This window comes from Planococcus citri, chromosome 3 (assembly GCF_950023065.1).
Source record: "Planococcus citri chromosome 3, ihPlaCitr1.1, whole genome shotgun sequence".
NCBI lineage: Eukaryota > Metazoa > Arthropoda > Insecta > Hemiptera > Pseudococcidae > Planococcus > Planococcus citri.
Window position 1 is genome coordinate 57645113 of NC_088679.1, and position 14966 is coordinate 57660078.

Sequence of the window (14966 nt, forward strand, 5' to 3'; positions counted from 1 at the left end):
GCAGTTTATATGAAATTGGATTTTTACATAATTTGTATAGCTCTAGCTACCATAAGCTGTAATGATTGAAAAAATTTGAAAAGGATTAGGTCCACATCTTTATCAATCTATGGGCCCATATGATCATTGGTTAGTTAATTATTTTCTAATAAGTACACACATTACCGTCTTAGGTACCCAATCTCGCTCTCAATGTCTTTGGGTAAATATTTGAGTGGATCACAAAAAAACTCCACAGGATTTCGGAAAAATTCAATGGAGACCTTCACTTTGAGATGAAAGTTATTCACAAAATATAGTGGCTCCGGAGGTGCCACTCGAGACGAGATATAGGTCCTCAAAGAGGATAAATTTTCGAAAAAAATCGTGGTTTTTTCGCTCTAGTCCTCTACACATATTTAACCTGTTTTGGGAAAAATGGTCCAGCTCAAAAATATAGCTCATTTGAAATTTTGCGGAAATGAATTCGTTGTCTCAAAAAACCTCCATGGTCGAAAATTTTACGGGATTCGACTAAAATTTCAATGGGGCATTTTTTGGCCCTAAATGCACCTCGTATTTACGGCGAACTGGTTAGGCAATTTAATTAACACTCGGGATTTTTTTTCACTTTTGAAGGCGGTTTTCGACTAATTCGAGTTCGCTAAGTCCGAATCTGGTGTCCATTCGAGTCTTGGCGCGCTGATTTAGTGAAAAATTGCGGCTATTTCCACAATGTACAAGTTCAATTGCAACATGAACGTTATATTCGTATTCAGCGACCTTGAATTAGTCAAAATACCTCATTAAAAATGCAAAATTTGATCATTTTTTTCCGGCTCAGGCTCTAAAACGGTCCATTTTAAATGAGAGGAGGCCGTCTGGAGTCTTATGTGGCCTCCTAAGGTCATTGACCTATCTGTCTGGTTTCTGTAGGCTGTCTGACTTCCGGTATGAGTTTCATAGGTTATTGACCTGTCTGGGTTTTAAGAGCCAATTGGTGTCTTATTTGGCCTCGTAAGGTCATTGACCTGTCTGTCCGGTTTCCGTAAGCTGTCTGACTTCCAGTATGAGTTCCATAGGTTATTGACCTGCCTGGGTTTTGCAGGCCATCTGGTGTCCTATTTGACCTTGTAAGGTCATTCGGCTTGCAGTCTGGTCCCTGATGGTCATTGACCTGTCTGTCCAGTTCCTGTAGGATGTCTGACTTCCAGTATGATTTCCATAGGTTATTGACCTGTCTGGGTTTTAAAAGCCATCTGGTGTCCTATTTGGCCTTGTAAGGTCATTGACCTGCCTGTCCAGTTTCTGAAGGCCGTCCGGCTTGCAGTCTGGTTCCTGAAGGTCATTGATATGTCTGTCTGGATTTTTTATACCGTCTGGCGTTCTGCTTATTCTTGTAACGTCATTGACCTACTCAACAGGTTTTTCAATCCATCTGCCTTCCAGACTGACCTTCAAAAGGTCATTGATCTGTCTGTCCGAGATTTGAAGAATGTCTGGCATCTTGTCTGACCTCGCAAGATCATTGAACTGTCTGACTAGCTTTTTTACTCTGTCTCACATCCAGTGGTTCTCCAAGGTCAGTAACCTGGTTGGATGGTTTCTGGAGGTCTGGCCTCCTGAGGTCATTGACTTTTCAGTTTGCTTTTGAAGTCTCTCTGGGAGAGGTGGGAGGGGGGGTGTCCTGTCGCTAGCCTATTAAGGTCATTGACCTGCCTGGCCAGTTTCTGAAGGCTGCATGACTTCCAGTCTGACCTCTGAAGGTCATTGACCTGTCTGTCTGGATTTTTTTCATACCGTCTGGCGTTCTGCTCATTCTTGTAAGGTCATTGACCTGTTTAACAGATTTTTCCCCAACTCGTCTACCTTCCAAATTGGCATTGAAAAGGTCATTTACCTGTCTGTCTTTCAAAAGGTCATTGACCTGTCTGTCCAAATTTTGAAGAATGTCTGGCATCTTGTCTGACCTCGCAAGGTCATTGAACTGTCTGACTAGCTTTTTTAGTCTGTCTCACATCCGGTGGTTCTCTAAGGTCAGTAACCAGGTTGAATGGTTTCTGAAGGTCTGGCCTCCTGAGATCATTGACCTGTCTGACAGGCTTTTTAGATCGTCTGGAATCTGGTCGAACCTTCTAAGGTCAGTGACCTGCATATCTGGCTTTTGAAAGACATCTGGAACGTTGTATGTCCACTGTCCAGTTTCTGAAGGCCATCTAAAAATCCTGTCCGACCTGCTAAGGTCATTGACCTCTCTGTTGGGGTAGATCATGAAAAAAAAAGTTTTGAATAATGTTGGCCAACGTCGATTAAAATTTTCACTTCGAGTTCAGAGTCTTCGTGAAAAATTCAAGTCTCCGAAGTGTCCCTAGAAGCGAAATATGAGTCCATTAAAGAGGAAGAATTTTCGATAAAATTGTAGTTTTATTGTTTCAGTCAGCCTCTAATCAACTTACTTGCGCAGTAACTAATGGTGCAATTTTAAAAGATAGTAGCTAAAATTCCATGTCGACCTTAGAAATTGCCATCAAATTTCATGAATCGTTTATTTTAGGAACAAATAGTTTGGCTACCATTGCCAACTACATACAACTCCAAATTTGACAAATTTTTGCCTTTTCATTTTTTCAAAATTTTTTTTGCAGAACCTTCAATTTTTACCAGAAATTTATTTCTAGAGAAAACAAAATGTTGCAAATTTCACACTTTTTACCACAGAAAACCAATTTACAGAAGAACATGAAAATAATTTGTTACGAAGAAGAGCAAATTTCCAGAGTATGCAATTTCTCACCTTGAATCGATATTCATTTTTTTCTAGGGTCTTCATTTTTGAAATATTCTCACTTGAACCGATTGTTTGTAAAATAAAAACCTTGAAAATCATCCTCAATTTTCTCTTTACAAGAAACGATTATAGCAAACAACCAAGAGCCCTCAGAAAAAAATGACGAACAAAAAGATCTTAAATTTTTTTACCAATAATTTATTTTTAAATAAGACACACTCATTATGCAGAAATTATTCAAAATTTAATAGTTGTTGTTTTGTATACGATCAAACCGTGTTCAATTTCCTTCTTTTTTAATAACATTTTGATAGAAAATTTATGCCTTTGGTTGTGAGTTTTGAGGCACTAACAAGGCACAGACTACAGAACAATTCATGATTTAAAACACACTACCCGAATAATTTCAAACTTCGTTCATTTTATTCCCAAACTCAAATATACCTACAAAAGTATGCAGGTAACTCACAGTAAGCTGTCGGCACTATCTGCATCCTCAATGACGCGCCAGTCAATTAACGTGTTAATTTCAAAATAAAAATCCCAAAGGATAACGATATCGCACGTGATGGAAATAAATTTCAAAAATGTATACATTCGTACGCAATACACACACAATGCAAACTTACTTCGCTCTCATCTGCATACAAACCGAAAGAAAGATTTGTCCCATTATGGGATTTATTTCTCGCATTCAACGTCAAAATTCAAACAAAACATTCAAACGCGAGTCTACCTATCTAGGCTACCTAAACACACGTTTTTCTTCCACAAAAATTCATGAAAGCGTAAAAAAAAATTTGAAATAATAAAGCCGCGTGTAGTAGTACAAATATATACTTCAAAGACAAACGTTTTCTTTTAGCTTTTCAGTTTTCAGTTCATTTTTCTAGGTACCTACTACGATGCGCTATATTCCTCTCATGTTCATTACAAATGTGTCAAAAATGAAAACAAACGGTCGCGAGTTGAATTCCATTACGATATTGAAATCTGAAAAACTTTTCAAAAATCCCCTGTAAAAAAAAGCAGCTAATATTTTAAAACGAAAATCAACACGAATAAACGCTACAACAGATTTGATCGGCTGAAATTATTATGGTAAAATATTATCAAAACAATTTACATTTTAAATTCATAATATCGATATTTAAATTTCATTCGCATGTCGCCGTCGCCTTGTAGCCTGGATACATAAGCGATAATTGGCCAACGAAAGTATTGAGGGACTTGGTAATTATCATCTATCTGAGTCAATCAACTCGGCCAAGTTGAGTGTACTAGTTGTTGGCGAATTTGACGTCTGACATCATTTAGTGTCGAAGTTTCACCGTACTCTTCGAACTTTGTTCGTAACAATTTCAACGATGAAATATTCCGCCACGTCGCGTCGCACCCCTCGCTCCTCAGTCCGGCCTCCAGTCTGGAAAAACTCGATTATACAACAGCCGGAGTCTAATAAATTAACCATTCTACTATCGAATAGGGCTGATTGATTAGTACACAGAATATGAAAATTTTAAAATTTGCCGTTTCTCGATGATTTAAATTAGTTTCCTTTTCTGGCGCTAGTGGTGTTTGAAGGGATCGAAAGCATTGTAGAAGCATTAGATGGGAGCAATAAGGATATGAGAATATGTCACATGGATGGCGTCATAAGTCAGGAAGTCACGTAATTAGTTAATTACCAAGATGTATCCGGCAACTCCCCACTCCCTCCCTCCTAATAAGCACATGAAACCGATCATAAATCAATGCATTTCAAATATTTTCACCAACTTTTTTAAGATGTACCTAAATTCCATTGAAAAAGACCAAGTGAATAATTTAATGGGACTCGCACGAAAATTTTTGAACCGTACGAAACTAAATTTAAAGAGCACACAAAAATATATCATGAGCCAAAATTTCAGATGCTAAAGCGCATCTTTAGATTTTTAGTGAATTTTTAAAAATTGAATTTGGGCCAAAAATGAGGAAAAAAATGAAATGTCACCAAATTGACCTAGAAAGCTGAAGCCAAAAGCTACATTTTTAGCAATATTTTTCATCAAAAGCAAAACTCCAAAAGCTCAGCTTTATCTTTAGTCTGCTTAGAACATGAAAAAATACATCACATTCACAGCTAAAATTTTAGGTAAAAATGTATTTTTGAATTTTTGGGGAATTTTTGAAAACCAAAATGCCAAAAACGAGAAAAAATTGAAAATTCTGCCAAATTAACTTGAAAATATGAAATCTGGTGTGCATAAAATATTTACTTACCTACTATATTATCAAAGCCCGAAGGGCTCGTACTTAATTTTTCTCCCAAAAAAAGTAACTTTCAAAAAATCTCGAAAAAGTAACAAAAAAAAGTAACAAAACGAGAGCAAAATGCACAAAAAATCATAACAAATTTGCAACATGCATATTTGGAATAAAAGCGAGACATTTTGGCATTTGTAACCGAAATTTTTTTTTATGATTTCTGGTGAAAAACTACAATTCTTGGCAAAAAGGGTGACTTTGACATTTTCTGGAAAAAGAAGGGCTCTTCGACAGTTTCTGGCAATAAAGCGAGACTTCTGGACAACTTTTGGAAAAAAGTGATACCTACTTTTTGGAATCTTTTTCAAAAAAATGACAATTTATAGCAATTTTGCTAAAAAGCGAGAATTTTTGTACATTTTTGAAAAATAAAATCGAGAATTTTTCACAGAACTTTAGTAAAAATCAAGAGTTTGGCAATTTTAAGAAAAAGCAAGACTTTTTGAAAATGGCGGAAGTGATATTCTGATATTTATTGGACATATCTAAACTTCTGGTAATTTTTTTAAAAAAAGTAAAAATTCTGGGAATTTTGCAAAAAACAAGAGCTTTTATCAAAAAGCAAGAATTTGACCATTTTAGCAAAAAGTAGCAATTTTTGGAAATTATTGGGAAAAATATCTGCGATGACTTCCATAGCTGTGATCATTATCCTCTGATTACAAAAATTGCTGATTCATCTCAACAACCCACCACTGAAGAAAAATTCCTTTACAAAAATGCTGATTGGATTCTTTTCAACTCAATCGTGGAACAATTTCTTTCAAATTTTGATGAAAACATCAGTGATGTGATCGAAAAATACTCTCAAGTTATAGCAAATGCCATCAGATCTTCAATTCCTTCAATATTGTAACGTAATTTTCGATAACAACCTTTCGATTGTTTGTCCCTTTTCAAACCTTCAAAATCTAAAAGATGATTTAAACAAATTCATTGATAATAAATTAAATTTCAATAATATTATTAAATTAATCATAAATGATAAATTACTCCATCTGGTTTAATTTTTCAAAAAATAGTATAAGTGCTTTTAAAACCAAAATATTATTGTGTTGTAAGCACTTTAAAAAATAAATGTCTATGTCTATGTCTTTTACTTTTGGGTAATTTTTAGCAATTTTTGCTGAAAAAGCAAGTGCTTCGCATTTTTGCAAAAAACGAAATTTTTTGTCAATTTTTGACAGAAAACAAAGACTGACAATTTCAGCAAAATACATTACCTTTTGGCAATTTATGGTAAAAAAGTGACACTTTTGGGTATTTTGGGGAAAAAAGTGAGACTATTTTACAATCGAGACAGGCTGGACTTTTATTTTGTAATTTTTTGATTAAAAAAAAAACAAGACTTTTTTTAACAGTAATTATTGAAGATTTTCGGCAAAAAGCGAGACTTTTGAGTATTTTTGTCAATTTTTGGAAAAAATCAAAAGTAGATGTCCTTCTGGGTCAAAAATGCTGAATCTACAGCCGGATATGCGGCATCAAGAGATACTCTGAAGACGATTCCTTCATCTTCACCACCCTCACACTTGTGAAATTTTCAAAGGAGCAGATAAATGAAAAATTCTATTTCTATCTCAAGTTTCGTAATAATATGCGGATACACTACCAAGAAGAGATATGTAAGCGTCAGAATGTACACATCTGCGGAATAATTGTGACCTTTTTTCTCGCTAAATTACACACAATCAGTACACAGTATACCTTTTTGAACCGAAACGTCAACCATTTGACCCCCGAAACATAACCAAATGAACTATACGACCCAAATGGCGCGGGTACAAGTATAGTATAGCTTTTCTACCCCTTTATTACTAAAGTAGGTACCCACCAATAGCTATACACGAGTAAATGAGCACGTATAGATATTATTGCGTCGCCACGGAAGGTTAATTCAATTATACTAGGTATAAGTTATACCTAGACACCGTATAACTATACACATACGAGTACAAAAAAAAAAAGGATTGGAATACGTTACCACTTTCTTCAATATATGATCCGGTACGTTTCTATTGGAATTACATAAAGCGTATGCTGAAGCGTGTGAAAATATAACAGGTGCTTTAGTAACATTTAAAGCATCTTCCATAGTGTGAACCGACGTATGACTTAAATCCACCAGCATCCCGAGCCTGTTCATTTCGCGAACAATACCCTGAAGAAACGAGGTAAGAATATGAAGATAAATTATCTACTTTACGCCTCGCACGCTACACTTTGCTGTGTTTGCGACAAACTCCTATAAAATGGATTAATATTGTATGCACGAGTGGTAATAACAACAATGTACGTACTACGTAGTACCTCACCTACCTACATAGAAAGCGAATAAAAATGATGGTAATTTACGCTGCCTAGGGTAAGTCAATTTTTTTACAATTTCGTGTTCGTGCTTCAATGGGTATGGTTGGTGAAAGATGATTTTGGAGCATGACAAAAAAAATTGTACGACTAAACGTGGAAAAAATTTAGAGTTTAAGGATTCGAAAAATTTTACAAAATTTTTTGCAGAACACAAAAAATCAATTGTTCAGTTTAGGTGCTCTTTTGATGGCCACTATCAAGTAAAAATAATGATAACATCGCAAGGGAATAATAGTACAAAATTATCAAATTTTTTATCCATACAAGAGATACATAAGATTTATCCACTACTATTTTTGGTGATACATAAGTACTTAGTTATGACAGAAAATAATATACGAGTAGGTAAGTACATGGAAGCTTTTGAAAAAATTCATTCTAAAAAAACATTTATTTTTGGTGTGAAAAGTGAAAACCTGTTGAAAATTCATGATTTAAAACGTATGAACAGAAGCGTGCTAAACGGGGGGGGGGGAGAGGTGTCTAACCCCCTAGTCAGAAAAATGTTGGCAAAAAATTGAGCATTTTTGGGATAAATTTCCATTCAAAACTGCCAGAAAGTCGTAAATTTTGCAAAATAGTACCAAAAAAGGTCCTAGTTTTCGTCAAACATTAATTGTAAACAATTTCTAATTTTTTCCAAAATTGGTTCTCATTTGAAAACATGAAATTTTGTCTTGAAAAAATGAAGAATTTTTTAGAATTTTTGCCCTCGCTTTGCTTGATCACATTATTCATTCAGCTGCGCTAGTTTTAAAAATTTTCAAGAATAGAAAAATTAATTTGAGAAATTTTGGAAACACAACCAAATTAATGGAAAAATTCAGTTTTTTTTGTACGAAATAATCATTTTTGAAAATTTGAAATTAGGTATTCGACATTTTTGTTTACAATTCCTCTTTCTTTGTTCGAACCACATACCACATCTTGCTAATTGGCTGGGAAAATCGGGGGGGAGGATCTGAGGTATAAATACCCCTTGGTTGAGTCAAGCATAGTTTAGAATCTGTGGTTGTAATGAGTACCAAGTAAAAAATATGTGTTGGTTGAGTCAGACACAGTTTTCAATCAGTGGGTGTTCTCAGACACAAGTAAGGACCTGTGGTTGAGTCAGACACAGTTTCAAATTCAATTTTTTCAAACAACACCAAAAACTAACAAGAAACGGTCTAGAGGTACCTACTCCATTTTCTGGCCAAAATCAAATAATCACAATAATAATTAATGACGTATTTTTTTTTAAAAGAAATTTTTGTATTTTTTGAAGGCATTTTAGGCCCGGGTATAATTCGTTTCGTACCTTGTACCAGTTTTGTTTCGATGGACACCCCGTGCAATTTTTAAAAATTCATTCTGCCCAAAGTTGGTCTTGAAAATTTTTTCATGACTTCATTAATGTTCTGCTTTTCCACCCATTACTTTCCAACTTGGTGTATCGATGTTTAGGCATTTTTATTCTTACTGAATTGAACGTGTTTTTTATGTTCTAGAATTTTGGTTACGTGAAATTTTGTCCCAGGATGGTTAATTTTTTCACAAAAATATCTTAGAAGCTCAGAATTTTTTCACGAATATTTCTCATAAATAAATGCAAATTTTGAAAAATACGTAAAAGAATCTGTACAGTCTACTTTAAATCAAAATTGAGAAGTAAAAACCATCGCTTTAGACGATTTTCGATCATGCAACGTGAAAGAGGAGGTCTTCAACGACCCATCATAAAAGTCATGAAAAAACGCAAGTATGTACATACAAGTCCAACTCTAACCGAGAGAACAAATCGCCCTGAAAATAGAGGCAAATTTTGAAGGTTAGAAGTTGAAATTAGAAAATGAAAAAAAGTTTTAGATTTCGGAATTTTGAAAATAATATAGGTAAAAAAGTCTGCTATCGGCAATTCATTATTTACGAGATGAAAGAAAAATAAATAAGTATGTAACTGAAGCGGTGACGTTTGCTAGACGGTAGATAAAATTCCGAGTTCCGACTTTACCAATAGGGCGTTTACCAAATTGTTGCGTTTCTCTGCCGTTCACTACGTGGAGGACAACTCTCCAGCGCTACTATTGATGCATACAATTTTCTTCACAAAAATGCAATTTTTTCGATTGTTCGCGAGTTCAGGTGAATTTTTATGTGGTCTCAAATTAAAGACAATGAAATTCCCTATCGATTGATGTTAAATTTTTATCATTTCGCGAGAAAATAACGATTTTATAATATGAATACTTCCATTTACCGATTTTTACATACTACATATATCAACTTCAAACTCAAAATACTCAAAATTTTCAGTGAACACATACCTAGGTATTTTAATAAAGCAAAATGTTCGTAATTTTATCTTCTTCAAAATGGGGGTCTCTCGAAATCTCTACATTTAACCGTTGAAAAGTTTTCGAAGCTGAAAGTTGCGAAAACAACGCAAAAACCAGCTGCGAGCGGTAGTGTTGAACTTTGAACTCAAATTACTCAAAATTTTGAGTGGACACATAGGTATTTGAGTAATGCAAAATGTTCGTAATTTTATCCTCTTTAAAATACTTTTTTACCCAAAGCTCTACCTCTGACCATTTAAAAGTTTTCGAAGTTTAAAGTTGCGAAAACCAAACAAAAAACCAGCTGCGGGTAGAAAACATTGAAATTTGAACTAAAAAGTAAAAATACTCAACATTTTGAGTGGACACATAGGTATTTGAGTAATGCAAAATGTTCGTAATTTTATCCTCTTTGAAACACTTTTTTACCCAAAGCTCAAGTTCTTGAAGATCAAAGTCAGAAAGAGGTCACTGATCAACACTATAGGTATGGGTAATGGGTAATGTGACTGTCAAGGGAACCTCTTGAGGTGCCCGCCTCCGTGCCTCCGATTTGAACGGGGCCGCGATTTTTGGAAAGAGCATGTTCTAAAACTCCCAAAACCAAATTTTCAGCTGCCCGAGTTCATTTTTCGATTTTTGACGAATATTTGAAAATCCAAAATTGACTATTTCAGTGATTTATGCTTTTTTAAAAAAAGTACGTAATCGATCAGTAAAAATGTTCAAAATAAGACCTAAAAAACTGATATTAACCCCCCCAAATCCAAATTTCAGCATTTCCAGCCATTCTGGAGCCTCCAGCGCGATTTTTCATTTTCTCCAGAATTTTAATTTGCTCCAGAAGACGTGAATATGAAGTTGGGCAGCTGAAAATCGAGTTGTGTGTCATACTCGACTTGTTTAACGAATTCATCGACATTTCAGCCGATTCTGGAGGAGACACCTCAAGAGTGGTTTTTTGGCCAGTTTTTTTTTCAAATAAAAAATCCAAAAAAATCAAAAGTTTCCCGATTACGAGAAAATTTTTGAAATTTGCGCGAATCACAGTATTTTGTCATGAACTAACCCAACGAGGGCGAATGTCACCATTTCCAGCAATTCTGGAGCCTCCAGCGCGATTTCTCAATTTCTCCAGGGGCTCCAGAAAGGCTGGAAATGGGGAAATTCTCCCTCGTGGGCTTGATTAATGACGAAATACAACGATTCGCGCATTTTTCGATAATTTTCTCGCAAATGAGAAATTTTTGATTTTTGGATATTCTTATTATGAAAAAAGCTGGTCAAAAAACCACTCTTGAGGTGTCCCCTTCAGAATCGGCTCGAATGTGGATAAATTCGTTGAACAGGTTGAGTATGACACACAACTCGATTTTTAGCTGCCCAATCGCCTTCTGGAGCAAATTAATAATTCTGGAGAAATTGAAAAATAGCGCTGGAGGCTCAAGAATGGCTGGAAATGCCGAAATTTGGATGGGGGGGGGGGTTAATATCAGTTTTTTAGGTCTTATTCTGAACATTTTTACTGATCAATTACGTACTTTAACAAAAAAAAAAAGCATAAATCACCAAAACAGTCAATTTTGGATTTTCAAAAATTCGCCAAAAATCGAAAAATGAACTTGGGCAGCTGAAAATTTGGATTTGGGGGTTTTAGAACGTGCTCTTTCCCAAAATCGCGGTCCCGTTCAAATCGGAAGCGGACACCTCAAGAGGTTCCCTTGTGAGAACATAATAGCACAATTATTTTATCACTTTTGGCAAATTTGACCTTCAGGAACTTTTGAATGGTGAGAAGCAGAGCTTTGGGTAAAAAAGTATTTTAAAGAGGATAAAAGTACGAACATTTTGCATTACTCAAATACCTATGTGTCCACTCAAAATGTTGAGTATTTTTACTTTTTAGTTCAAATTTCAATGTTTTCTACCCGCAGCTGGTTTTTTGTTTGGTTTTCGCAACTTTAAACTTCGAAAACTTTTAAATGGTCAGAGGTAGAGCTTTGGGTAAAAAAGTATTTTAAAGAGGATAAAATTACGAACATTTTGCATTACTCAAATACCTATGTGTCCACTCAAAATTTTGAGTAATTTTAGTTCAAAGTTCAACACTTCCGCACGCAGCTGGTTTTTGCATTGTTTTCGCAACTTACAGCTTCGAAAACTTTTCAACGGTTAAATGTAGAGATTTCGAGAGACCCCCATTTTGAAGACGATAAAATTACGAACATTTTGCTTTATTAAAATACCTAGGTATGTGTTCACTGAAAATTTTGAGTATTTTGAGTTTGAAGTTGATATATGTAGTATGTAAAAATCGGTAAATGGAAGTATTCATATTATAAAATCGTTATTTTCACGGCGAAATGATAAAAATTTAACATCAATCGATAGGGAATTTCATTGTCTTTAATTTGAGACCACATAAAAATTCACCCGAACTCACGAACAATCGAAAAAATTGCATTTTTGTGAAGAAAATTGTATGCATCAATAGTAGCGCTGGAGAGTTGTCCTCCACGTAGACAAGGCAGAGAGTATGCATGCCCGCATTGCTCCGATTGGTAAACGCCCTATGACGAATGAAACCGGTTATTCGCACTCACGCGAGTAATAATTCACTTCATACGATGGATACTAGATGGCGCTTTTATGGAGTGAATCGCAGTACAACGTACAACTAACATCACATCAGTTAACATCAGTATTCAAGTTCATCCGATTCCAATCTACCTGATTAAACTCTGCCGGTCGTTGCGATATTTCTGTGATAATGAATGATGTAAGCTAGTTTAGGTGCGAAGGACGGTAAATAAAACTTATTTGAATCAAGATTTAAAAGTACGTGAACGCTGCACTTGGTAAGTACATCACATCAATTTATTTATATTTTCCAAAAAAATGTATCCATTGTAATACACTAACACTTCAAAAAGATAACAAATCAATCGTGATGTTTATCAGTGAGTAAAACTGAGAATACGCTATTGTACACAAAGATCGACAAAATTAGTTGTAACTTGAAATTGGACGAGAAATGTGTCGAAAACTCGACACTTTCGACAACTCGACACTCCTCTCTCACCCACGTAACAATTTTGAATAATTTTGAGCTCCATTATCCACTTTTAATGCCGACTGGTTCCAATCACTGAAATCGTGAAATCATAAAGAAAGATCAATCAAAACACTGTTCTCTTCTTACATTGGTAAATACTCGCTAAGCATGAGCTAATCAAGTTCGTTTCGTTTTTCAGAGTTGAATTGTGCCGCCACTTTCATCATGGAAGAAAACTGTCAGCTAATAATCCATAAATCGTGTTCTACCAAACCATCTGATACAGTATTCAATTACTTATGGGAGATTAATCAGTACAGAACCCATTATGACGATTCTGGTACATCACTAACTTCGCCTGAATTCTCCACCCCTTCGAACGAAAACCATAAATGGACCATAACACTCAAGCCTCGTTACCATTCGGAATTTTACAAACTCGACTTTCTTTCCTTAAGTCTGAAGTTCACCTGCGTCAGTGGAAATGATATTGAAACGATTGCTCGATTCCAGTTATCAGTCTTGGATTCCGAGCGAAGAATTGCCCACAGCAGAAGAAGCGCGTTTCGGGAATTTAAAAATATTAAAGAATATTTTTTCGAAACCTTTATTGAAAGAGATATCTTGCTTGAAAGACAAAATACCCTCTTACCAGATGATAAATTATCTATCCTATGTGAAATCACTATACGTTCTGAGACACCGACTTCAACTCATCAGACTTGTGAAGAGCCAGTATACGATATCATACCGACGGATCTGCCTCCGTGTACCTTACTCGATGATTTATCTCAATTATTCGAAAATCAAGAATTCTGCGATGTTACGATATGTGTGAAAGGTGAAGAATTCAAAGCTTATAAGGGTATTCTCTCCGCGCGATCTGCTGTATTCAAAGCCATGTTCCAACACGGGATGAAAGAGTCCCAAAATAATCGAGTTGAAATTACTGATGTCGAACCTGAAGCATTTCGCGAATTACTGCGTTACGTTTACACAGGGAATTTAAAGAGTACGGAAACGGTGACATTGGATTTATTGGTCGCAGCGAATAAATACGATTTGAAAAGGCTCAAGAGTACATGCGAAAATACATTATGTAAAAGTCTATCGAATGAAAACGCAGCAAATGCTTTAATCACCGCTGATCTGCATCAGGCTGAAAAATTGAAGGCTGCTGCAATTTTGTTCATTAAATCGAATCCATTGGCTGTCATGATCACTGAAGGATGGAAAAATGTGCTCGATAATTATCCATACTTGATTAATGATATTAAGAAATAGTTATCTATCGTACTGAGATGTTGTGCTCTGTGTTATTGTGTATATAGTTACGTACCAAAATATGTTATTTAGCTCGTAGGTATTATTAGCATTTTGTTATTGCAGTTCTTTCCTTTCATTAAGGTTTGTTTTTATTTCCTGCTCTCGTAATACATGTATGGAAATTGATATTTTTCTTCTAAATTTTTTGGAGTTTCATTAAGTATGCAAAAGAGAGAGACGATTTTATACGAACGAAGCGATAGCGAGAGATTTAAAAAATTCGTACTTCGAGAAGTAAAAAAAAAGATACTTCCAATGCGAGGAATTCATTTTTTTTGATTTCAAAATTTTAAAATTAGAATGATAATTGTTTTTAATAGTTTTAAACGTGAAAAAAAAACAAACAAGATCGAAAAGTGGATAAAACGACATTTTTCGTGCGAAGAGATTATTTTCTTGGTTTTAAAATTTTTGAATTAGAATGATGATTTTTCAACAGAAATTTTAAATTTTGCTCAGACCAGAAACTTTTGGAAATTCGTTTTTCCACACTTGACATTTTCAGAACTTCGAGCTGATCACTTTTAAAGTACTTTTTTACAGTAAAAATAAAATTGACGCAATCGGCTTCTCTTCGGAAAAATTTTCAACGAACTGAATTTTCTTAAATTTTTAAACAGCCAAATTCTGAATTTCGAACCTAAGTAGAAAAACCGCATTACCATCACCATCCACCGTAAATAATAAAATAACTAAAAAGTGTGATCATTGGAACCTTCATTTCAATAATTAATCTTATTCTCAGTTGTCGCGTACCTAAGTATACCGAGGGGCGAGAGGATTCGAAGAAAACAGTCTGAAGACGAAAAAAAAACATTTG

At 35.0% G+C, this 14966-nt stretch overlaps 2 protein-coding genes across 6 annotated transcripts in view; one reads left to right on the forward strand and one right to left on the reverse strand.

Moving 5' to 3' along the window:
- LOC135841343 (dipeptidase 1-like) overlaps positions 1–14966 on the reverse strand; it is a 705386-nt gene that overhangs the window by 4606 nt on the left and 685814 nt on the right. For 4 of the 5 annotated variants that reach the window (XM_065358262.1, XM_065358263.1, XM_065358266.1 and 1 more), the window contains one exon: positions 7062–7238. The exons of the other annotated variant lie outside the window; for it this stretch is intronic. In XM_065358262.1, coding sequence (XP_065214334.1) covers positions 7062–7238 — 177 coding nt within the window. The remainder of the gene's footprint in view (positions 1–7061; positions 7239–14966) is intronic. 5 annotated transcript variants of the gene reach the window in all.
- LOC135841351 (speckle-type POZ protein-like) lies at positions 12408–14272 on the forward strand. Its single transcript, XM_065358276.1, has 2 exons — positions 12408–12623; positions 13020–14272. The coding sequence occupies exon 2, from the start codon at positions 13046–13048 to the stop codon at positions 14102–14104; it is 1059 nt and encodes a 352-aa protein (XP_065214348.1). The 5' UTR covers positions 12408–12623; positions 13020–13045; the 3' UTR covers positions 14105–14272.